Genomic DNA, 24,884 nt, shown 5'->3' with positions numbered 1-24,884 from the left:
GAAACTTATCCTCTCACAGTTCTGGATGCTAGATATGTGAAATCAAGTTGTCAGGAGTTGGTTCCTTAAGAGGCACTGAGGGAGAATCTGTTCCTTGGCTCCTAGCTTCTGGTGATAGTGAATAGTCCATGGTATTTCCTGATATAGTAATGCATTAATCCAATTTCTACTTTATTTCACATGGCATTCTTCCTGCATCTGTATCTTATAACTGCTGTGCTGCATTAGGGTCCTATCCTAATCCTATGTAATATCATTTAAATTATATATACAATGATTTTCCAAATAAGATTGTATTCTGAGTTTCTGGGGATTAGGATTTCAACATATTTTGAATGGGCGGGGAAGAGGGACACCAAATTTAACCCATAACAGCAAGAATTTGTTAGGCTTTTCAGAGCCCTTATTCACCAAAACATCTCATTCTTCAGCCTTTATTACCAAAGTTTTTGGTTCATTTATTGTTTGCCTTAGTGTTACTCATTATTCCAGGTAGCTGTAATTAAAATATTTGGGAACTGGCAGAGTTCCAAGTTAGGTAAGTTAAAGGAACATCATTTGAGCAGGTCCTCCAAGGAGCTACAAGACAGGTTACTATGGACTGAATTGTCCCCCAAAGTCATATACTGAAGTCCTACCCACAAATGTGATTACACTTGGGGACGAGGAGTTAAGTATTAGTTAAGATGAAATGAAGTCATAGGAATGGGGCCCTAATCTCATAAGATTGGTAACCTTATTAGAAGAAGAGGAGACACCAGAGTTTATTCTCTCCCATGAGGACATAGAAGGTAGCACCTACAAGCCAGAGAGTTCTTGCTGGAAATGTAATCACTTTGACCTTGGTGGACTTACCAAACTCCAGAACTGAGAAATATCTATCCAATCTATATTGTTTTGTTACAACAGCCCACACAACCACAATTCTTAACAAATAAGATGCATTACTTTGCTTGCTATGGCACTCAGCACCAGAAATAGGCTGTTATCTTCAAGGCCATCACAGAAGTGGTACCTAGATAAATTAAAACACCACAAAGCCCTGTTTTTTTACTGAGATTTTTTTTTAATAAGTGTTCCCTGCTTTGCTGTGTATTTTTGCTTAGTTTCCAGAATCCCATAAAAGTTGTTTCTGATTTTTTTGTTTTGGTGCTGTTGTACTTCCATTTTAACCGATATCACCCCACGTTGCTGTTTTTGTTGTTGTTTTTGGTAGTGCTGGGACCCAAACCTAGGGCTTCGTGCTTTTGTTAGACAAGCGCTCTACCACTAAGCTAAACCTGCAGTCTCCACATGCTACTTTTTACAATATGACATTGACCCTCCTCTTAAGTTGGATGGAAATATATGATGTTTCAACCAAAAGAAGACAACAAACATGATGCTTTGTGACTTCCCAGGCTTGGTTATGATGCAAGAACTCTTTTTTTCAAGAGCTGGGGGTTGAACACCTACTCTGGGAGAGCCAGTTACCATGTTGTGAGAGAGCCCAGACTTGCCTGTGCAGAGGAGAACAAAGTCCCCACCCCCCAAGTTAACAGCCAGTTTCGATCTCCAGATAAGAAAAAAAAAAAAAAAAACTAGCCTTCAGATGCTTCCAGCCTCCACTCAGCATCTTCCAGCTGTGCCCAGATGCCATGAAACAGACACGAGCTATCCAGGCATTGCCTGTAGTTCCTGACCCACAGAATGTATGACTATCATAAATGGTGATTTTATCTCTACATTTTGTGGCAATGTAGTCAGCAGCCACAGTAACTAAAATGGGACCAGGCAGTGGACAGGATTTTTATCCTTTTCAGCACAGAGAGGTTTTAAAGTCTTGTGCAAGAGTATGCAGTTAAGGGGCTGAGGATATTTCAAATCCTATCTAGAGCTTGGGCATTTGACATGTACTAGTTGCTGCAGACATCATAGGAAATAACCCTATTTATAATGTGGACTTTCCTCCTCAAGACATAGAGAACTGTTTGCTAGAACAAGCAGAATAACTGTATTCTCTGAAATCTGACTGCATTAGCATTGTTTCCTAAATGCCAGAAAGCAGGTGGGGAACAACTATCAGTCATCCATTTGTTTTAGTATCTGTTGAGCATTTAACTATTTGCCATGCACTGTTCTAGGTGCCAGGTAACACATACACAAAAATCTTTACCTTCGTGGAACATGCATTTTAGGGGTGGAGAGAGTCTGATAACAAAGTAAAATGTTTTAATGTCATTCCTATGACAGGACCATGTTTTAAAGATGTTTTAGAGCATAATAGAGCTGTAAAGAGGAATAAATAGTGCTGGGTAGTCTTGGAGAGGTTGCATTTGAAAGTTCAGGGGCTTCTGTAAGAATGTAGGCACAGCAGTAAATGGATGGAGCTGGAGAATATCATGCTAAGTGAAAAAAGCCAGTCCCAAAAAACCAAAGGCCAAATGTTTTCTCTAATGTGTGGGTGCTACTTCACAATAAGGCAGGGGGCAGGGGCCAGAGAAAAATAGTTACTTTGGATTAGGTAGAGGGGAGTGAAGGTAGGGGTAGGAATGATAGTAGAATGAATCGGACATTATTACCTTATGTACATATATGACTACATGACTGGTTTGATTCTATATTATGTGCAACCAGAAGAATGAGAAATTATACTCCATTTATGTATGATGTGTCAAAGTGCATTCTACTGTCATGTATAATTAATTAGAACAAATTTTAAAAAAATAGAATGTAGGTCCCTGAGTATGAGAAGAAGGTGAGAGATTTAAGTATATGGAGGAAGATTGTCCAGGGCAGAGACCACAACAAGTACAAAGGACCCGAGGCCAGAGCACACATGGCTGTTGAAGAAAAACAAAGAGGCAGGGGAACTGGAACAGAGAGGGAAAGGTGAAAAGCAGGTCTTGCTGAACACTGCAGGGCATTTTAATGATTCATGTTTTTAGTGAGTATAAGAGAAGCCATTGAGAATTTTTAGCAGAGGAGTAATGAACTAATGAAACTGAAATTTGAGATGAAACTCAATTCATTATTTCTGCTGGCAGTGGGGTCTGCACAAGCTGCAGGCCTCTGCAGCCAAGAAGTGTTACAGCTCTTAATGGTGGGCTATGCCCTCCAGTGTTGGAGCAGATTCCAGCAGCTCATTGTCAGTTTCTTCTGGGTTCTTGTCTCATGGATTCTAAGAATGAAATCCAGAAACCAGAAAGAGCGAGTGTAAGAGTAGGGTTTCTTCAAGTGTGCACAGAAACAAAACTCAGGCAGAAGGAACGAGAGAACCTATCAGGGGTTGCCATCTGAGTGTATAGGGGTTTATATAGCACTTGGGTCAATGCTATTGGTCCAAAATTATGCTGGATAGAGTTTGTAAAAGTACTAATGCTGTTGGTTAGCCCTGAATCCCATTCAGGTTTGCCTTCCATTTTCTCCTAGCTCCTCAGGAAGCCAGTGGTTAAAGGCAGTGGATCACACATGCTCCATGGGTGGAGGGAGGGGTCTGGAGACCAGCGCTGCATGGAGCACACTTCTTCAGCAGGCATCCACACTGTGTGCAGGCCAGACTGCCGTGAGGGGACAGGTTGGCTTGCCCCAGCCCACCTCCAGGTGCTCCTCAGGCGCTAGCTGGCTTGATGGGCTCTTTACAGCAGCCTGTGCTCACTGCCTATGCTTCAGCCTGCCTGGGCCACCACTCTGCTGTTTCAGCACCTCTCCTGCTGCAGCTTCTTAGCAGGGACCAGTGGGCTGGCCAGGAATCTGTCACTAATTTAGCTTTCTTTTATTTATTTACTTTTTAATGTAAAAGGGATTGGAACCAGGGGCACTTAGGCACTGAGCCACATCCCTAGCCCTTTTTATTTTTTGAGGCAGGGTCTTGCTAAGTTGCTTAAGGCCTCACTAAATTGTTGAGGCTGGCCTCAAAACTTGAGATACTTCTGTCTCGCTCGGCCTCCCAAGTCACTGGAATTACAGGCATGCACCATCTGGCTAATTTAGCTTTTAACAAGATCATTTTGACTTCTGTATTAAGGACGGTTGGAGGGAGCAAATGATGGAGCAGAGAGACTTTGGAGGGTTATTCTAAAAATTCAGAATGGACAGTAGTGGCTTTGACCAGATGGTGGTAATAGACAACTGTAGTCATATACTTTAAACGCAGAGCAGACTGGAGTTGCTGGCAGATGTGGAGTGAGTGTGAGAGAGAAGAAAGAAGGGAATGAGAGAAAGGAAAAGAGCAATCTGAGCAACTGAAACATGAGTGTGCTTAACTTAGATGACTGGGAAGTCTGCATTTAAAGGAATAAGTTTAGATATGCTAAACGTGAGATACCTTTTAAGTGGAAATTTCATAAAGGTGGTTGAATATACAGATCTGGCATTTAGGATAGAGGCCTGGGCTAGAGAACTTGAAAAAGGTCAGCACATGGATATATTAAAAACTAGAACACTGAATGGGGTGACCAGAGTGTGTGTGTAGACAGGAAGAGTTTCAAGGACTGAACTGTGGGTTACTCCATTATTAGGATGTCAGGGAGAAGATGACCCAGCAAAGGAAACTGAGGAATGGTAGTGAAACAGGGCACGATGTTCTGAAAGCCAAGTAGAGAAAATGTTTCTGGCAGGGTGGTATGCAAAGGGATGATCAAACTGCGAAGTTTTGCTTATTTATCTAGACAAATATTGAGAATTAAATGATACCAACCCCACACATAACCCCTACCTCCATTTCTCTGTTATGATGGGTTCTGTAATGATTTTTTTGGAGCTTCCACTTAAGAGGAACGATGATTAAAGAAGCTGTGAATACTGTGGTGGTCACTAGGCTGTTTACAGGTATTCCTCCCATTCTGGGCTCATGGTAGCAGTGCCACTCTTTTATGTCCACATGTCCTAACCAAGGAAATGTACGCAAAGTAGTGTTTGTCACCTTCTACAGAAGCTTGAAGAGCCAGTGAACAGTCCCTCGCATGAGCAACTGTGGAAGCATGAGAGGAAGCCTGGTTGGCCAGAGACAGGCAGACTTCCTGGCTGACCCTGATAGACATCTAGTATGAGAAATAAACGTGAGTTTTGTTAAGATAGCAAAACTCAACCAATCCTGACACAAAGCCTGAAGACAAATAATAGTGTCCCAGGCTCCAATTATAACCAGCAGGATTACAAATTTAAGGATGTAAAAGTTTTCTTTATAAGGGATAAAGAAAACCCAGCAGCAAATAACACAGATAATAGTTTTCCTCTCTGTCAGTTCTCCATTAAATAACTATTAACTTTTCTTCTTCAGAAACTTCCAAAAATAGGGTTGTGGCTCTGTGGTAGAACACTTGCCCAGCATGTGTGAGGCACTGGGTTCAAGTCTCAGCATCATATATAAGTAAATAAAATAAAGTTCATTGACAACTAAAAAGATATATTTTTTTAAAGTGATTTTTTAAAAAAGAAACTTCCAAAACATAGTTTAGTATATTTCCAACTTTGTTCTCTGTGCCATGCAGGAATGCTCGTTTCAAATGCAGATTCCCTGGTCTGGGCCCCTTTGAATGCTGATGTTCTTACTCCAAGAAGGCTTTATTTAAATAATGTGTGGTTTGGTACAAAAATATTTGTGTCTTTGTCCCAAGTTCCTGGCACAGAACTCTTGGAACTCTTGGAATGTACTGAGTGATGGAAGAGGTGTCTTCTTCGGTCTTGACCCCTTTTGATCACAATTAATACTAATCAATTAATACTAATGAGGTGACTTAGGTGGGTGAACCTGGTTAGCCTCAGAATGTGGCTGGTCACCTGAAAAACTAGGTGCTTTGACCTCCAACCTACCAACTTCTAGGAAAGGGGTGGGGACACTGGAGGTATAGATATAAAATAAACTCTGAATGAGCTCCAGAGTTCCTGGATTATAAACACCAAGGCACTAGGAGGATGGGATGCTCTAAGGACATAGAAGCCCCATGCACCTTCCCCTGCTCTGCCCTGTCCTGAATTGTAACATTTATAACAAGCCAGCAAAATGTAAAGCATTTTCCTGAGTTCTGCAAGCTATTAATAGCAAATTCTTGTACTCAATTTGGACATAAGTGGAGACAGTCTTATGCAACTGAACCCTTATACCTGTGGAGTCTGATACTAACTCTGGGTAGTTAGAGCTGTAGACACCCAGTTGGTGTCCAGAGTCAGAGAACTGGTTGTTGAAAACAACATACCAATGTAACACTGAAGTTCAACATCATGTCTCCCTGCTTACACATTTCAATATTAGAGAAGAAATGTTAGTGCAAGAGACAAGGAAATCACAATTCTGCATAAAAGAATTTTATTTAATGGCCAGATCCCAATGAATAATGTTAGCCATTGCTTGATTCTGCTCAAATGTACTATTAGGTATACTCTTAAGAAAGTATACAAGTGCATCACCAAAAGCTGTCTAATTTGGATTGTGTAGAGTAAAATAAAAGTTCATAAATCTTTGTTCTTTGATAAAATTTTTAAAATATAAAAATGAAAAAAAAACCAGAAAAGCAGTATTCAAAACTAATAAATGTCACCTTGGACTATTTACAGTAAGATGCCTTTTTATAACAGAATACTCTGCTTGATTCTTTTCCTCACATTTTACTTAGAGGTATTCCCATGTCTTTATCTGATCCTTATTCATGATTTCTTCCTCTCGTGTCTCACTTGAAACAGCCAGCCATCTTCTCTTTTCACTCATCTTTGAGTCTCTAATACTTCTTTTTCCTCACTAATAAATGATTAACAGTTCTATTCAACAGACATTTATTTATTGAGCACCTAATATGTGCCAGGCACTGTGCTAGGAGGTGGGGATACAGATGAAAAGACACCAACCCCCTTCCTCAGGAAGCTCAAGAGTTTGGGTTGAATTTTTTAAATATCTTTCACATATTCCACAAAATCCTAGGCCCCTAGGAAGTACATTTGGAGATTTCTGGAAACAGTGCACTCATTGGGAATCTGTCCACTCAGCCTACTGCCTGCATGTGGAATTTGGAATTTTGCTCTTTGTGAAGCAGAGCCTAAAACACCCACCTACAGTTGGAGTTCCCAACTCTTATCAGCCGGAAACCACATGTTAGGCAGTAATGTGAATGTAATATTTTACTTTGCTTCTACAAATTCCATATTTGAAAAGCCCTTGATCCAAAAACTACCAGATTTGAGCAATATCTACATATTAAGAAAGTCCTCCCTGATTTGGACTAACCAGATGCTCTCAAACTCCTGTCTTATTCCTAAGTGTCCAGCAGGAACTCTTGCGGTTACCTCCACAGGCTCAGACTTCTGTGCATTTCTGTATGAAATTTTCCTTAGTTTCAAACATAAATCTGTAGGTGACTTTTTTTTTTTTCCTTTTTTCTCATGTTTGAACCCAAAGCAAGCTCAGTTCTTGCCTTTGGTCTATATCTTCTTTGTCCATGAAGTGAGACCCAAGAGAGTTACTTTAAAAAGGTAAACATGAAAGAGAAAACAAAAACTGTACATGACATACCACAGAAGCAAAAACTAAACCACAGCCTCGCTGCCCTCATCCAGGGCCATGCCTGGCAGACCATGTCCCTAGAAGTATTCACAAGTGGTGATCTTTCTCAGGCACAGTCAATCAAGTCCAGATCATCCAGGTGGGCTCCCCTCTTCCAGTCTAGCATGTTCCTTTCCTGAGACCCACACAGCCAACCACTGAACAATGATGAAGGGTGCATTGGTGGAAAGTGATAGCTGTGCCTTTTCCAGGCCACACAGGGCCAGATCTCCCCACAGTGTCCATCCAATTTGGTGACGCTCATCCATTCAAGAACTAGAGCCAGATTCACAGCTTCCTCGTGAGCTAGTTCCAAGCCCTTTGGACCTGAAGGCAACTTAGGGAGTTGGCATTATTCTCTTGTTCCATTTGCCTCCCCCCTCCCACCCCCTCTGTGGTGGGGAGATGGTGTTGGAAAGAGGATAAGACGAGCAAGGCATACTGAGAGGAGGAGGGGACCAAGAAGTGATCATGCACAAGCTTCTGGCTCTGTCGTGCATATATTTTCAGTGTAACAGCGTGAATTTTGACACATAAGGAAGGGCCCTTAGTGCTTTTTCATTAAAGAAATAACTCGCCCTGAAAAGCTCATTTGGCAAATGTGGCCACGAACATGTGTATGTGTGTGTGTGGGCAATGTGTCAAGAGGTGATGCCTCACGTCCTGTGAGTGTGTCCTACGGGCCCTTCCCCATTGCCACACCCACCTCACCAGCACAGAGAACCTGATGGGTTACACCTGGTCGGTTTGATATTCAGAAGCTTCTGACAGACTTTCTGAGAAGCTCAGGAAATTCTCCTGGTACTCAGAACACACAATCTCGTAGCGGTAGTGCCGGAACTCCACGGCAAAGGTGCCAAAGTAAGACAGGAAGCACATGACCAGGCCCCACTGGACCCTGGCTGCGTACATGTGGATGTCTTGGGCCATGAGGATGAAGTCTGGGGAGAAGCAGTCAAGGAAGGCACCCTCATCAGCCACACTTGTCAGCAATCCCCTCACCAGCAAAACCAGGAGCTTGACAGAGCTGCTAAAGGCCAATATTTGCATGAGTGATAATATAACTGTTGAACTCTGTGCCAGATGTGCTTCTAAAGGTGCTTTCATGAATAATCACTCTCAATTCTCACAGCAACCCTCTTATCATTTGCAGTTTTATAACAGTAAAGAAACTGAGACCACGTGAATAAGTAACTTGGCTCAAGTCACTCGGGCGGACAGCAATTGGTAGGGCTGGATTCACACAAGCACTCTGACTCCCAGGCCAGGTATTCAACAACTGCACTCTACACCTGCCTGATGGAGTGTGAGATTAACAAAAGAATTACAACTCCAAGGTTAATTAGTGAATCAAAAACATAGAGCTATCTTTTTAAAAATCACTATGAACAACCAAAAGTTTATAGTTCTATCTGCAGAAATAATTTTGAACATACCAGTTTGCTAACGACCTCCATGTAAGCTGTGTTGGGCTGTGCTATGCTCTAATACTGTTGAGTGACCCCCTTTCCTCTTCTAATTTTCACCATTCTCTTCTAGACAATACTGTATAATCCGTGAAGTCATAATATCACATTAAAACTTATGCCCAGGTGAAAATATGCAATTTAAAAAACAAATAGATGAAAGCCCTATTCCTGACTGTATCTGGTGTGTGTATGTGTGTGAGTGTGTGATACAACTGTATATATGGAGAATAGGACCTCCAAAAAGGGTGAAAAGTTCATAGTATGTTTTAATGAAGGGCCAAGAGGCTGAGGACTGACTACATTTATTTAGAAAAATCAGAGATGTCTCTTAGAATGAGTTTTCTCTTTAGAACTTAGGTCTAGAGTTTGGGGAGATTTTCAGAAAATAAGAATATTGAAACTATTTCAGCCAAGCTTTGTTCTCTTGATGAGGTCTGGATCCCTTCACCCAAGAACCAAGAAGTATTCTAAGTGTTCCAAAATGACATGGATCAGAATCAACTATAAGCTCAAAACAGAATCATTTAAAGTCTGCATACTCATACTAAAGCAATAGTAACTTTACTTAAGTTAATGGAGAATGATTAAATCAAACCTCAAGTGGCCAGTTTTGACTTTTTTGATTTTGTGTTTTTTATCAGGTTGCTGGCAAGCAGCAAGTTTTTTGGTTGGTTGGTTGGTTGGTTGGTTGTGTATGTACTGGGCATTGAACCCAGGGGCACTTTATCAGTGAGCTACATCCAGTCTGTTTTATTTTATTAAGTTACTGAGGCTGGCCTTGAACTTTCGATCCTCCTCCTTCAGCCTCACAGAGTCACTGGGATTATAGGCCTATGCCACTGTGCCTGGCAAGAAGCGAGATTTTTGGCTTGGATTTTAAGTTCTTAAGTGTCCTCTGTCTAATGTGACTGCAGAGCTTCCGAAAAACAGTGAAATGATCAAATGACCGTTAGTGAAGGAAAAGGAAATAAAAAGCTCTATATGTTCCACTAATTAGAGAATGTCTTTGAAAGCTAAATGTTTTCATTCTCTAGGGAGAAAATGGTCCAGTAACTGAGGGCAAGAACTGAGCCCAAGTTTATATCTTTTTTTGGAGGGGCAGGGGTGGAGGCATGTTCCTGGGGATTGAATCCAGGGCGCTTAACCACTGAGCCACATTCCCATCCCTTTTTGTATTTTATTTAGAGACAGAGTCTCACTGAGTTACTTAGGGCCATGCTAAATTGCTGAGGCTGGTTGAACTCAATTCTCCTGCCTCAGCCTCCTAAGCGGCTGGGATTACACAACCTCACTGGTGCAAGTTTAAATCTTGATACACTATATACTACTTGTGGGATCTTGGGAAAATTAGCCTGTGATCCTATTATTACCTTTTAAATAAGGATTAACAGGTACCTTGATACATTAAAATTTCTGAGAATAATGCTGTACACATGGTTAAGTGCCCAGTAAGCACTGGTGATTAAAGATGTATAACTGTGTGTAATTAACCATCTAGGAACTTTGACTCCTTTCTCTGGTTTCCTGAGGAGAAGGAGGAACTATTAGAAGGCACACTTGTGGATTTAGCTCCACCCAGGGATGACTGATCTGACTGGTGGGATTGGAACTGGTCAGCTTGTATTGGGCCAGTGCTCCATCCTAACCAGCTATCTCTGGGATTTGTCTGGGGTTCAGTGGAGTGAGCCATTTTCTGCCTTTCCCTGGTTTCTATGCTTGTTACTGGATGGGTAAGTTGAATTGCAGGGTATAAGAGATGAGGCCTGCAGCATTCTTTCCAAACTTCCTAAGAATAAAGGCTCATTTCTTCTTCCCCATCTGTCTCCTTATGTCTGTTCTCAATTGGTTCAAACTCTGAGGGAAGGAAAGGAAATGAAGAGCATCCTAAATCCTCAAATATTTGTTTAGGAAAACTACACATGCAATGACAATCTAGTTCTTGAATTTGTTTCCCAGAAAGGCTTATTTTCCTGAAAGATATAAACATCCTAGTCCCTTGAAATTCATTTTAGAATTAATAAATTAGATAACAAGGCTTAATTAAATCATAATAAAATTTTTTAAGATGGAGAAAAATTACCATTCTCTTTGGGTTATGTATTGTATGTTTTTCACAAAAGGAAACTTCTGTCATTAGTGAGGGAAGAATGCATGACACCACTCCTACAAATTGAAACAATCTTGAGATGGCAGAACTTGCTCTTAGTTCTCCATCTCTCTTGAGCATGAAAAACTAACCTGAGAGTTTTGGTTTTCACACTTGTTTACTTTTCTGTTTTGTTTGAAGATTCTGAGATGAAGCCAGGAGCAGTGGTACATATCTCTAATCAGAGCAGCTGGTGAGGCTACGGCAGGCAGATGGTGAGTTCAAAGCCAGCCTCAGCAATTTAGTGAGGTCCAAAGCAATTTAGTGAGATCATCTCCAAATAAAATATAAAAAGGGTTGGGGAATGTGGCTTTGTGGTTAAGCACACCTGGGTTCCATCACTAGTACCAAAAAAAAAAAAAAAAAAAAGATTCTGAGATGACATGAGAGTTATCCCAACATCCTGGGAATGGCAACTGTCTCACAAACAACTTACCTGTGTTTTAATCTCACTAGTAAAGAACCTTTCACATTCAAAGGATACAAAGGACTACACAGAGAGTGATAGATGCTGACAGAATAACTCGCGGAATTCCAACTTTCCGTCCTTCATTCTTGATGTTGACTTTGAGTGTCAATGCAGCCTGGATCCAGCAGGTCAATGTGCCAAATCCAAAAGTCAAGGAGGTTCCCACATTATGGATTTCTTCATCCTTTGTGAGCTAGGGATGAACAGACCATGGCATGTGGGAGCCCATTTAGAAAAGAAGACAATGCAAGCTGATGAAATATGCGAGGGGGGAAAGATATCTCAATACTGGGATGAGAGATTTTAGGAAGATGAGAGTCCTCGATCTCCACTGGGTCTTTGTGTCTAGTCTCAAATGGTTCAAACTCTGCAGAGAGGAAGGGAAATAAACAGTACCCAAAACCTTAAAAACATTCATTCAGGAAAACCACTTAGGAAGTGGTCATCTATTCTTTGAATCGATTTTTTCAGAAAAGCCTTTTGGGAAAGGAAATGAAAAAACCAGACAAGTTACACACAAAAAAAGGAAATGTCAAAGTTCGTACAAGCATACATTCCCAAGTTTATTCTCCAGGCTAAGAAAATAAGACACAGGATCTGTTCTTTAAAGATAGGATAACCAATTCTGATCAAGTCAAGATTGAATTGGCATAGACAACTAATCACTCTTGGGCTGTTCTTTACTTCTATAAAACTGACCTGTCTGTGTGATGTGTCCAACTCCATTCAGGAGAATTCTTTGAGTTTTGTTTTACTGTAGTAATAAGAAAAACTGCCATCTACCAGCTTGGTCATTATTTAGAGACTCGTTAAAAGATAAAAGGATTGAAGATTGATAGGCAAGGCTTTTATAGAGTCAGTAGGTTAAATGAAAGACATCTGGGTTATTTCATTTGGGGGACAGAGATATAAAATCTTCAAATCATCCCACTTATTTAAAAAAATGTATATAACACTTAAATCTCTCTTTGTAATTACATGCAATTTAGTCATACATATAGGAAAATAAAATTATTGTTGAAGGGATAGCTTTTAAACCATGCTGTAAAATATCATTTTGTTGTTTAGTATGGTTGTGAATAGCTTTTGCATCAAATGAATATCACTTCTCCTTTATAATTTTTTTCTATTGTTTTTAGCTATAGGGTTCATTCGCCCATCCAGGCCCATCCCCTTGTTTGGAAGAAACCACTTTTTCCTCATAATTCAAAAAATATATCTTCAAAATTTGTTTAAAAATAATGATTCCTTAAATTAAATTTCCCTAGGATGTTGGTTTTCTGTGCCATACGCAATCTATTTCATTTCCTTTTTTTGCCATTTTAAATGTAAATTTAAAAATAGATAATAGTTATGTGGTTCAAACTTTTAAAATTTACAAAAAAAAAAAAATGGTATAGATTGAAAAGTCTCTTAGCCAGTATACATCATCCATCTGTTTTCTCCACAGGGAACTACTTTGTTGTTTGTTCCTTGTTTATTTCCTATAGATATTCCTGCAAGTGTTCTTTTATCTACTGTCATTCATTCATAATTTTGATTATTTGTGGTTCATCAAGACTGTCCCATCTCTGTGCTTCTAGGACTTTACTATAGATCCAAATGGGCACTTAACTCATCAAAACCATGGTCAAGAGAACTGATCATCACTGAGCATATTACAACCTACCTGCACCTGCAGCACAGGCAGGCAAGTGAGGGAAAGGCCCCCACGAAGATTCTAGTAAAAATGCTCTGTGCCCTAACAATTTGGGTCTTTAAAAAAAAAAAAAAAAAAAACATTTTAAAAAGATTTATTTTGTTTTGGTTGTAGTTAGACACAACACCTTTGTTTTTATTTATTTATTTATTTATTTATTTTTATGTGGTGGTGAGGTTCAAACCCAGGGCCTCGCACACGCTAGGCGAGTGCTCTACCTCTGAACCACAACCCCAAGCCCACAATTTGGATCTTAACAGGATAAAATCTCAAATACTCTCTTGATAATTCATTACCCTAACAAATATGTTCTAAAAATGCAGCTTTCTGGTTGTCTAACTTGATATGTGATGGAATTTAGAATAGTTTGAGGAATTTGTGGAACTGCCTGTCAAACAACTCATCAAGTGAAAAAATACTTATTTAGTTGCTACTTGGGGAACATGTGATCCTGGCTTAATGAATTAGCAGGAGTGAGAGTTAAGACAGGACATGCTCTTAGAAAATCCACTACCAAATTTTCAGTAAGAACATTTCCTGAATGCTCATTAGATTGCTGAGGGTCTTGAATGCCTACACCATTTTTATTTCAAATCTAAGAAACAGGAGGAGTGTCAGGATCAGTGTTTGCTCACAAGGAGAAAATCTGAAGCAATAGTATGTATGGCATAGGTTGGAGGATGGTATGGAGGGAATGGAGGCAGGAAGATCAGTCAACTACTGCAATAAATTAAGTCATTTAGGACAAGAAGTGGGTGATGGTATTGGCAAGGGAAATTATTCTTGCAGATTGTGATCTTAAGCTTCTAAATTTCTAGGAAGAAAGATTAGGTGTTCTAGAGAAATTCTGAGCTTTCAAACTGGATTCCATGGGGGCTTACTAACTTGAAATGTAAGCATTCATCAAATAGAATATGTGGTGTTTAATTATAAAAAGGCAATGATCCTAAGTTTTCTAGAAAGACACATTAGGATGTAATTTGCTATTTTTAATAAAAAGTGTGACCCACTTCCAAATTCTTTGTCTAAAACTATTAATAGCTACTTCTTACAATAGCCTTGCTGTCATTCATATGCAGAATTTTCATATGTCTCACATGTGTGACAAGAACTGGCTCAGAGGGCTGGCTGCTGGAGAGCCTGTGACAGTGAGAACCACTGTTCCTAATTGTTTTTAAGGTTGATGAAGAATTAATATGGAACACATTGTGACTAGACTTCACTAGCTGCAATAATCATACAAGTGAAGGCCTTAATGATATGAGAGGGAGGTGAAAAAGGCCAAATGAAGTACCTGAAAATTACCAAGTAAGGTCATTCCAAAGGAAGCCAGACACAGCGCCACCAATCCACTAATATTCAGCCATGGGTTTAAAACCTTTGGTTTCAGTTGTATGAAGCGCAGAACAGCTACCACAAGGGCTAGGAATAAAGCAAAATCTTAAAATTAAAAAAAAATGTAAATCATTCACCTACTATGAGGCAGAGTTCTCCACCCACAACGTGCACAACTCAACTTTGCATCATACTCCATCTTAAGTCTCTGAAAGGACAGGTGATTTTACAAATACACTTTCCATGCAGTGCTTATGATTATTTAGATGTTTGGTGACACCACCTGGGGGAAGCCAAGAGGACTTGAAGCAGCAGTGCTGTCTATTATGGGGGTGATGCAAGGATGACAGAACTGTTAGTAGTGTTGTTCCAGAGTTTGCAAAAACAAGGTCAGCCAAGGGCTGACTGGCCTCAGAGAGCATTGCAGAGGTGTGGCACAGAACAAATGAGCTGGGGACAAAGACCATGGCCTGGAATTCACTAATATCAGCCATCCTTTAGCTTACAACAGTGTTAGAAAACATGAGGCAGGAAGGTGGGGGGAGAGGTCAAGGTTACCACATATGGGCAAACCTGTGTTCCTTGGGCCAGAAACTATCCCTAGGGATAGGAAGCAAAGTGTAAAAATCCCTTCATTATTGGTTTTAGTTTCACTTGCCTTTGATGCTCCCAGTAGGTGCTCATTGTCAAAGGACCAAGACAATTCAAATTAGAGCAATTAAAGTAATCACGTTCATGAAATCTGCATCCTAACACCAAAGATGGTGGGAACAGAGGTTGATGTGTACTCAAAATCAGACCTGGTACATCAAGAAGACTCAATTCTTTCAAGTAATATTAATCACCCCATCTCATTTGTTCCATGCCACACCTCTATAATGCTCTTTTAAAAGGTCACTCTATCTTTTGAAGTAACTTGGTATCTAAGAACTTGAAGAGAAAATGAGGGAAGTTACTTGTATTTCAAATCTGACTTCTAATAGTAACCTTGGGGACAGTTACCACTCAAGCCACTAGTCTAACAATCACCTTTTATTAGAGACTTAGTGCAGGGATATTTTCATGTATATACAAAAAGCTGGAAGAGAATGGTTTACAAATGATGAAATGAATATAAATTGTATCTTATAATTAATATAAAATTTATGTACATATAAGGAAATGCAGTTTCTACTGCTTAAGACAATTAATTTTGACATTAAGGTTCAGCAGGGAAGACAGAAATTCAAGAATTACCCTATTTATATTAGCAATTATGTTGGTAATTATTCACTAAAGGTTTTGCCTTGATTAAAGGCCCTTATCCATAATCATTAGTTAAAAAAAATCTTCCATACATTTGCATTTTCCAAGGATGCTAAATTTCATAGTGTCAGGCTATGAACTAAAGCTCAAAGAGTTGGCTTTCCAAGTACCTCTGATCAGAGAGTGGAATAATACTTGATCTTATTTGGATTTTGGAACCAAAATAGAGATAAACCATGATTTGTGAAATATCAACTTATCCAGCCTTGATATAGTTTTAGTACATGTTTCATCTAATGCCCACTATGGATCAGAAAATTAATCAATTCTATTTCAGTGGACAACAGCTGCTCAAACAATTGGATTGAGATACCTAGTTAGGAGTTACTTCAGAAGTCTATTAATAATAACTATAGTTAGAAGGTGAAAGCTACTTCTATCCTAGAAGGTGAAAAGTAAACATTGTTAATAATTTTTAGGATGAGAATAGAAGAAGGAAGTGGGGACAGGAGTAATTCCACATACAGCATTCTGACATAACTTGGTCAGCTGATAAAGAAGTCATTAGATTAGGACTAGAGAGTTCAACACAGGGCACCATGGGATTTACTTGCTAATTAATTCTGCATGGCTGTAAGGGAATAATGACAAAATACCAAGGTGGCACATTTAATTTCTTTTAAAAATGATTAGTGAAACATATTACTTTGGGAACTCCCTGCTGGCCATTTAATTAACTGTAGAATAAGACCATGCTGGAACCTTAGCCTAGGTGAAACCCAATCCCTCATATAGCTCCTCACAATGACCCATGTAGTTTAGTCCCTATGCCCAGGAGAAGGGATTTGATGGTCAATCTCTGAGCTAACTATTTCTTGCCAGTAAACATGGGACTTGTATCATGTCTTGGTCCCAGTAATGCTAAGCTTCCTATTTGTAACATGGGTGATAAGACACTTTTTCATGAGCAAGTGATGAAATTACACAGGAACCAGAAAGCTCTGTGGAGCCAATAATTCAACCCAGCACTCTTAACTTCCAGAATCATGTTCCAAACACCATACTTTGCCCTTTTCTCCTGTTAATTCCATTATTAATCAGCTCAGATGAGGCATAATTTCCTTTTAAAACAGATTCTACTTGAATTTTTAGAATGGCAAACTAAATGAAGAGACTGACCCTATAAACAGTCTTATTAACTCTTTGGTTTAAATGAAGTCAGATTCAAACCATGAAGTCCATTGTCAACAAAGTGGTAGTTTATTTATACCTTATTGAAAAAGACAGTTGGGGCAAGAGGACAATTTCAAAGGCATCATTATATATGCTGACCAACTTTTACCATGTTCACCTGATGAACATGACATGCTGTTTAGTTTCATTAAAAAAAAAAAAAATTTTTTTTGAGGCAAGAGGACCACAAGTTGGAGCCTAGCCTGGGCAACTTAGCAACATCCTATCTCAAAATAAAAGCTTTTAAAAAGGGGCTAAGGATGTAGTTTAGTGGTAGAGTACTGGTCTAACATGTTCAAGCCCAAGTATCACAGTGGGAAGAAAATTAGGTTTTACTAGATGGTTTTTAAAAGATATTAAAAACCTACTCCTCTCCTGTTTTGAGTATGTAGAATCTTTGCTACACATGTGCCCCCTATTTAATTTTCCTGTATATTTTAAGAGTATAAATAGAAAAATTGTATATTTAAAAATTTTTTTTTAATTTTGAGACCGATTAGGTTTTTAAAATTCAAAACTCTGAGTAACATGTCTTCATTACAGCTCTAAACTGGTGCCTGGCCAATTCTTTTTTGTTTTGTTTAGTTTTACTGTTTATATGCATCCATAATTCCTATTTATGACTGCGGTAGAACACGACAATCAATATGTTTTGGCCGAAGGAGGGAGAGAGGCTGCTATTAGGTGACTGAAATCATTCAGCTATTAGCTTCATCCTCAGCAACCTCCCCAGGGGCAGGAAATAATATTCCTCTCAAGAAATTTGTCTTAGGTCTTTTTCCCCACTAGTGGAAAGGAAAATGTGGATTCAGGACAAAGAGCATAACGAATTCTGTAAAGAAAATAATTGAGCATTCAATCTTTGATTAGCCTGTCAAAAAGATAAAAGATCTTTGCTAACTAATTTTAATAAATGCTACACTGACTCATTTTTAGACTATAAATTATAATCTATAGGGCTGCTGAGAAGCAGTCACTTATAGACAGCACGGGCTATTTCTTAAAGGTAGTTATGCTATCTAAAGTAATAGTCTGATGTCAAGCAGGGACAGACCTGGGGAGATGAAAGTATCCACAGTGGAACAAGAATCTTTACTAAATGGATTCTTTTTCACTTCCAGAGTTTATAAATAAATAATTGTTGGTTTGCTCCCACCGAACACTAATCTTAATCAGTTTTGTGTCTACCAGATGGTCCTTCAAATGCTGAAAGATAATAAAGACTAAACACTGGATGTTGCAATACCTCCATGCAAGAGCTGGTAAAAGCTTAATTGCGTCTTGGTGGAGTAGAAAGAACTGAAGAATAAGATGATGACAAATGTCATCTGGAAGAGGGGAACTTGCTTGCATTGCTTTGTTTTTGGAAATGCTTTTATAATTAGTTAATCATATGTTTTATAACTGGAGAATCTCATGAGCTGTGCAAACTGGTTTATACAACAAAGACTACTGGGAAATATCAATTTGTTTAAAAAAGAAAATAATATGTAGCCTCCCACATGTTTGTTGGTTTCTTTAAACCATAAAGGAGGACAGCTTGTGACAGCTTTTGTATAAAAGCAGGTTTCTACATTTCATGGTTAAATGAGGTAGTGTTTATAAAGCACTTAGCTTTGAGCTTGGAATAAAAATGATGGCAATTAATTATTGTTATTGTGCCCTGTGGGGTGATCAGATGAGTCGGTGCCAACCTGCAGGCCTACATACTGTGATGGCAAAGAGTGTGTAAAAGGCCCCGACTCTGCAATTCACAGTTCACTCTTGGGGCTTTGAGCTCTGTTAAATGCAAACATTCCTTAGCGGGCACTGGGCACAGTGGTGCACACCTGTAATCCCAGCAGTTTGGGAGTCTGAGGCAGAAGGATTGTGAGTTCAAAGCCAGCCTCAGTAACTTAGTAAGGCCTTGAGAAACTCAGTGAAACCCTGTCTCAAAATAAAGTGTGAAAAAGGGGATGGGGATGTGGCTCAGTGGTTAAGCACCCCTGGGTTCAATCCCTGATACAAAAAAAAAGAGTGTATTCCTTAGTAGGCATTTGTGCCCCAGTATGAATAAGTTCACTGGATCTTTTCAGAAGAAAGTGTCAAGAGTAGAATAAAAAGGAGTGAGTATAAGGTTCCTGACAGTTCTGAGGCTGAAGGCAGTATCCAACCAAATCAATTGTGACCAGCCCTAGTCCCACATGTGCATCAGCTGCTGTGAGTGTCAGCCTTCTCAATACTTGTGAGAATCTGGGCCACGAAAACCCTGACAGGCACAGGCAGGAAGACAAGAGCTGCTTCTCAGCATCAGGATAGTTAACCTTCTCTTCATGGTCATGTAGTAGCCCATGCCTTCCAGACATTTCCTGCTTAGGTGAATGGGACATACTTTGGGGAAGCTTGGGTAGGGTAAGGCTCTGACAAAATTATACTTAGCTCCAGGGAGAAATCTTGCTAACTTCAGAGAAGTCCCCCAGTATGCTTCTCTAAGGATGTTCTCCAAGTTTCTTACGTTTTGAGCTATCTGAACAAAATGATTCTGCTTGTGTTGCATGTTGAACTAAGAAGGTCCCATGATTTCCTAAGTTCTAGAGATTTAACCTTTCCTACAGCAAACATTAAAAAAGAAAACATTAAGATTGAGTAGATTTTTTTTTCTGGTGAGGAGGAGAGGATTTACACAGAGATGAAGTAACTGGTCATGTCGTTCAGAGACAGGTACCACAAAGGCTAAAAACTCCCTTGGTAATGATATTTTTATCTCTATTTGGAGTGAAAGTCTCTCCATCTAAAAGAACCTTTTCTAGAAAAACACTGTGGAAAGATTGAGCTGACATTGGTCCTCTCCCAACAATGTGACAACAGTGACAGATAGCTGACCCTTTGAAGGATATGTGGAAAGCCTGGCTTTGAGGAGATGGTGTGCAAGTTGGACTTGAGCAAGGAGAGAACACGCATAGTTACCACTATCTCTGGAAGACTAACAGGGTCATGCAAGCACTTGCAGAACTAGGGGACGGGATATTAAGGGAAGGTCTTGGGCCCAGAAGTAAGTGGAAGAAATCAGGGTCAGACATGAGCACTAAAGGTTGCTTTTTGTCTTAAGCCTCCTTCCTCATTTGCCAGCTTAAAATGTATGTGGGCACAGAGGAAGGCAAGAGCCTAATGTCAGTGCTGCTCTTTAGGCTTAAGACAGGGTCTATAAACAATATTTATCACAGAGCCCAAGCATCTTTTTAGCTTTGCCAATGAAGGAATGAATAAGTCATTCTTTTTAAAGCAAATGTATTGTACCACATCACATTCCGAGGCAGGATTTCATGGCACATGAAAGATATTATTTCATGCAGCAAAAGAAATAAAGTTCAGAGTATGCTGAAATGATAAAGACAATCAAAAGGAGAGAAATATAAGGCAAGCAGGAGGGAGTAAAAAGATTTATGAGGGGGGGAAAAAGGCTCCTAAAACAAATAGCTGGCTTTGGCCTATTGACATGATATGATACTAAATCATCAGTGAGGCCCACCATTGTTTTGATATAGTTTGGGGCAATGTTAAAAAAATAATGGACTGAAGTGCATCACGCATTCTTCATGCTCCTCTTACCTAGGAAGGCTGCCATGTTCATCACTTGACTAAACACACAGCTCGCAGGAGGATCATCCCCTGCAATACTTGAAAAAGATGAAATGTTTTATAATTACTCAAAATCTATAATCCTTCAACTTTTCCTAACATCCAACAGATCAGGTGAGAATTATGGAGTTACCTTATATATGGTGCATGCTTCACACCAGATTTCCTGGGTAACAAACAACAGAGAGAGGCTTAGGTTAAAGCGTGGTCACGGCTGCAGTTCAGCTCTGCCACTGGCAAAGGCTTCACTAAAAGGCTGAAAAACAAACTCCCCCAGAGATAAGCTTTACCTTTCAGCTGAATTTAATGGTAATATTTTTTCATCTTCCACAGCTATAAAGTACCTATCAGGAAAGAAAGATAAGTTGATAAAACAAAGCAATTTAAAAAAAAATAAACAAAAAATTCCAAGAATCATTTGTTTCCCAGTTAAATAGACTAAACTATTCTAAATCATACTCATTCTTTTCTGAGAAAATCCTTTTTAATAACATCTAGTTCTTTGAAGTTCCAATGTTATTTTTAATATTTTCTTAATTTTCAAAACACCCCCAAGGGCTGGGCTTGTAGATTGGTGGTGAAGCACTTGCCTTGTACGTGTGAGGCACTGGGTTTGATCTTCAGCACCACATAAAAATAAAATAAAGGTATTGTGTCCATGTACAACTAAAAATAACATAATACTAAAAAAAATTAAAAACACTCTCAAATTTTATGGCAATGATTTTAATCTGCAGGGTTTTTTTTTTGTTGTTGTTGTTGTTTTTTAGGACTAGCGATAGAATCCAGGGCCTTCCATAGAATAGGCACGTGCTGTACCACTGAGCTACATCTCCAGCTCCCAAGGATTATAGTTTAGAAACTAGAAAACAAAGAAACCTTCCAACTTTGAGTAAATTAAAATTACAATTCAGTTTCCAGTTTCTTAGGAATAAATATTCACCACTCTTTTTTTAGTGTTTATTTTTTAGTTGTAGGTGGACATAATATCTTTATTTCATTTTTATGTGGTGCTGAGGATTGAACCCAGAGCCTCGCCTCACGTGTGCTAGGCAAGCACTCTACCACTGAGCTACAATCCCAGCCCCTATCCACCACTCTTAATGAACTTAAACTAAAACAAATTTCTTAAAGTGATTTATTACTTGAAATAAGCAATTTTTGAGGTAACAGGACTTCCAATGTAATGATATTCATCTTATAAACATATCAGACCTTGTCACAAATACTTGAACTATGAACAGGACTGTGAACGGAATCCAGATCATGTTTGTATCAAATTAGAAAAACTTGCAAATAATGAATTTACATGACCACTTTATAAAATGTTCATTATTAGAACAGATGAACACAAAACCAGCATTCTTTATTTCCTGCTTTGCATATTTATTACTTAATCTTATTTTAAGTAATAAAAGATGAGAAAATAAATGGGGACCTTAGTAAGATTAAATTACTAAGCATATTATCTTAACAGATTTATAAATACATCCATATAGATATGTCACATATTCTCAAAACTTTGTTTTTAGCTCACTGCATCTGAATCTTTAAGTCATTAAGAGCATACTCACACTATCCACAATCCAGCTGAAGTAAACAAAGTAAATACAAGAGGTAGAAACATCCATACACTGCATTTCTTCCCATCCATGCCTGTACCACTGAAATAAAATGAACAGGTGTTAATAATTAAGGCAAAAATTTACCTAACTCTTTCAAGATGGAAAGGAATTCCAGTGGGGAGAATCTTGTGAGCAGTTAACATAGACAATTGTTATCTAGCATTAGCTTCAGAGTCTTAGCTGTGATCTGATGCCAAATTTCTGATGAAAACTTTTGAGTACATTTAAGAATGGACAAAGGGGTTAGGACTTTCAGAAGAGCTAAGTACCAAAGGCAAATTCCAACCTACCTTTAGTGCTATTAACATTTACAGGTTTATGGACCTAAGTGCATAAGTATACTCCCAGGAAGACAGGTGTTATAAACAAATAGTTACTAAATAAATCATCATCACAGGGGAAAAGAGCAAAAGCTTTGCAAATCTGAACTTTTCTTGTGACTTTACTGATCAGCTATCACAGTAGACACAAAGATAAATGCTCTGGAAAATAATGCATTAGATTAGTTCCAATGAAAAAACTGGGGAAAAATACAGATGCTGGGCATTTGGGGATATAACATTTTCACAGCAAAAATACATAAATTAAAAACTCCCCTAGTCAGGCTCAATGGTGCACACCTGCAGTTCCAGCTACTCAGGAGGCAGAGGCAGACAGATTTCTTGAGCCAAGGAGTTTGAGACCAGCTTTGGCAACACAGTGAGACCTCCAGCTCAAACTAATAATTTTAAAATTCCCAGATAAGTGAAAACTAGAGGCTTTAGAAGTATCTAGGAAAGGCTGCTCTTCTGCCAGGGATGTGGGAATGGGCTGATCGTGGGCGGGCCAGCGCTGATCCTGCTTCGCTGGCAACACTTGCACAACAACATCACCTGCAAGGTAACAGAACTGGGAGTATCCAAAGCTGAAAGAAGTGGATGGTGTGCTTGGCTGAGCAGCAGCCTGGGAGAACGCAGACTCTACAGTACAGCCATGTGCCAATGCGAACATCCTCGAGCTTACTGCATGCAGCTCCAGACCCCTCTGCAGACATCCCATGACCACCTTCTACAAGCGCTGCAGAACTCAGTGCGGACACCGCTGGAGGGACTAGGGCTGGCCCACCTGCGCAGTGGACACCCAGCAGGATATGAATTGTGTGTTCTGAGACTCTTTGCTAGTAAAGTGGGAGGTTCGCCCCTTGGGATGGGAGACCAGGGTGTCAGGAAATGGTGCCTGTCTGCCAGTCTGGGAGTTGCTGTGTGGTGGTGGGGAGACCCACAGGGAAGTGTGCTTGGTTCAAAGTCCTGCGCCTTCTCCTTTTACCTTCACTAGGCAGATGACATTTCCTCATACCAATGAACAGTCTACTGTTTGCACAACTTAGTACATTAAATATCCCTAAATACTTAACTGTTAATTATAAACCTGTAACCAAAACTTGTTCTGGATGTGGCATAAAAATGAAGTCTAATAAAAAAAAAAAAGGGTCTAGGAAAAATTATTCGTATCAAACAGAAGTAGCTAATTATCACTTTGTGACATATTTTTGCCTAAAACCATCAGACAAAATCTATTAGACATATTGGATTCCAGCATAATCCTTAAGGAAAAAAAAACAACACTTCTAAGAAAATAATGTACCCTAGTGACCTCCACTGGTGACTTGACAAACATAATGATAATGTGATTAAATGACATTTCATTTAGATTCCCCTCAGTATTCATTATTTTGAATTTTACCACAAGTTTGAACCTGCACTGCCAAATTTCTGAGTACCTTCATGACATCTGCTTTCATGTGCTGAGACTATGGACCTTCCAAGTGTAGACATCAGATAGAGAACATCATGCCCCGTTGAGGCTGGGAAGCCAATCCCTCTGCAAAGAAGTCTGAGTTCCTAGTACAGCCCTACCACATAAGGTAGATCTTTCTGACTAGGAGACAGACACCTGAATCTAATAACATGCCTTTAACATTTGTGCCTTAGTCTCAAACATATATCTGGGCAGAAATGTTAAACAAATGGTAGAATCTAGGAGTTGGAAGGCATTTGAGGCACTTTCAATCAATCCAATTCATCCAATTCACAATTATTGATACCCTACTTGTACCAGGCACTATGCCAGACTGTGGAAATACTGAGTTGAGGTCTAATGAATACTATGACTTATTTATTTATTTATTACCAGTCTATGCGATATATATATAGTAGTCTCTCCTTATGTGAGGGGATACATTTCAAGACCCCCAGTGGATGCCTAAAGCCATGAATAGCACTCAACCCTATCTATATATTTTTCTTAATACATATATTTTCACTTTAAGAAAGCACTTTATGGCTTTTATCTTGTACATCTGTGTTTAGTTTTTCATCACTGTGACCAAAATACCCAACAAGAACAACTTGTAGGAGAAAAGGTTTATTTTGGTTCCTAGTTTCAGAGGTTCAGTCCATGGTGAGCCAACTCCACTGCTCTGAGCCCAAGGTGAGGCAAGCTGAGGGGGTGGTGGAGGAGTACTGCTTATTTCTTCGTGGCCAAGAAACAGAA

General features: G+C 39.3%; 1 protein-coding gene and 1 pseudogene across 2 annotated transcripts in view; one reads left to right on the top strand and one right to left on the bottom strand.

Annotated features, from left to right (window-relative positions):
• Positions 1-6,269: 6,269 nt before the first annotated feature.
• Positions 6,270-24,884, bottom strand: part of Tmem150c (transmembrane protein 150C) — a 65,840-nt gene continuing 47,225 nt past the window's right edge. For both annotated transcript variants that reach the window (XM_046457571.2, XM_046457570.2), the window contains exons 2-8: positions 22,302-22,391; positions 21,018-21,071; positions 20,861-20,893; positions 20,698-20,765; positions 14,591-14,718; positions 11,613-11,790; positions 6,270-8,454 (exon numbers count right to left, since the gene is read on the bottom strand). In XM_046457571.2, coding sequence (XP_046313527.1) covers positions 8,246-8,454; positions 11,613-11,790; positions 14,591-14,718; positions 20,698-20,765; positions 20,861-20,893; positions 21,018-21,071; positions 22,302-22,381 — 750 coding nt within the window. In that variant the 5' untranslated portion in view covers positions 22,382-22,391 and the 3' untranslated portion in view covers positions 6,270-8,245. The remainder of the gene's footprint in view (positions 8,455-11,612; positions 11,791-14,590; positions 14,719-20,697; positions 20,766-20,860; positions 20,894-21,017; positions 21,072-22,301; positions 22,392-24,884) is intronic.
• LOC124101595 (DNA-directed RNA polymerase III subunit RPC10-like) lies at positions 22,451-24,613 on the top strand (annotated as a pseudogene).

Source organism: Marmota monax, unplaced genomic scaffold, assembly GCF_021218885.2.
Source record: "Marmota monax isolate L192 unplaced genomic scaffold, Marmota_monax_Labrador192_F-V1.1 WCK01_AAM20220418_F8-fsc00128, whole genome shotgun sequence".
NCBI lineage: Eukaryota > Metazoa > Chordata > Mammalia > Rodentia > Sciuridae > Marmota > Marmota monax.
The sequence above is the reverse complement of the archived record's forward strand: the minus strand, read 5'-3'. Positions and strand labels throughout refer to the sequence as shown.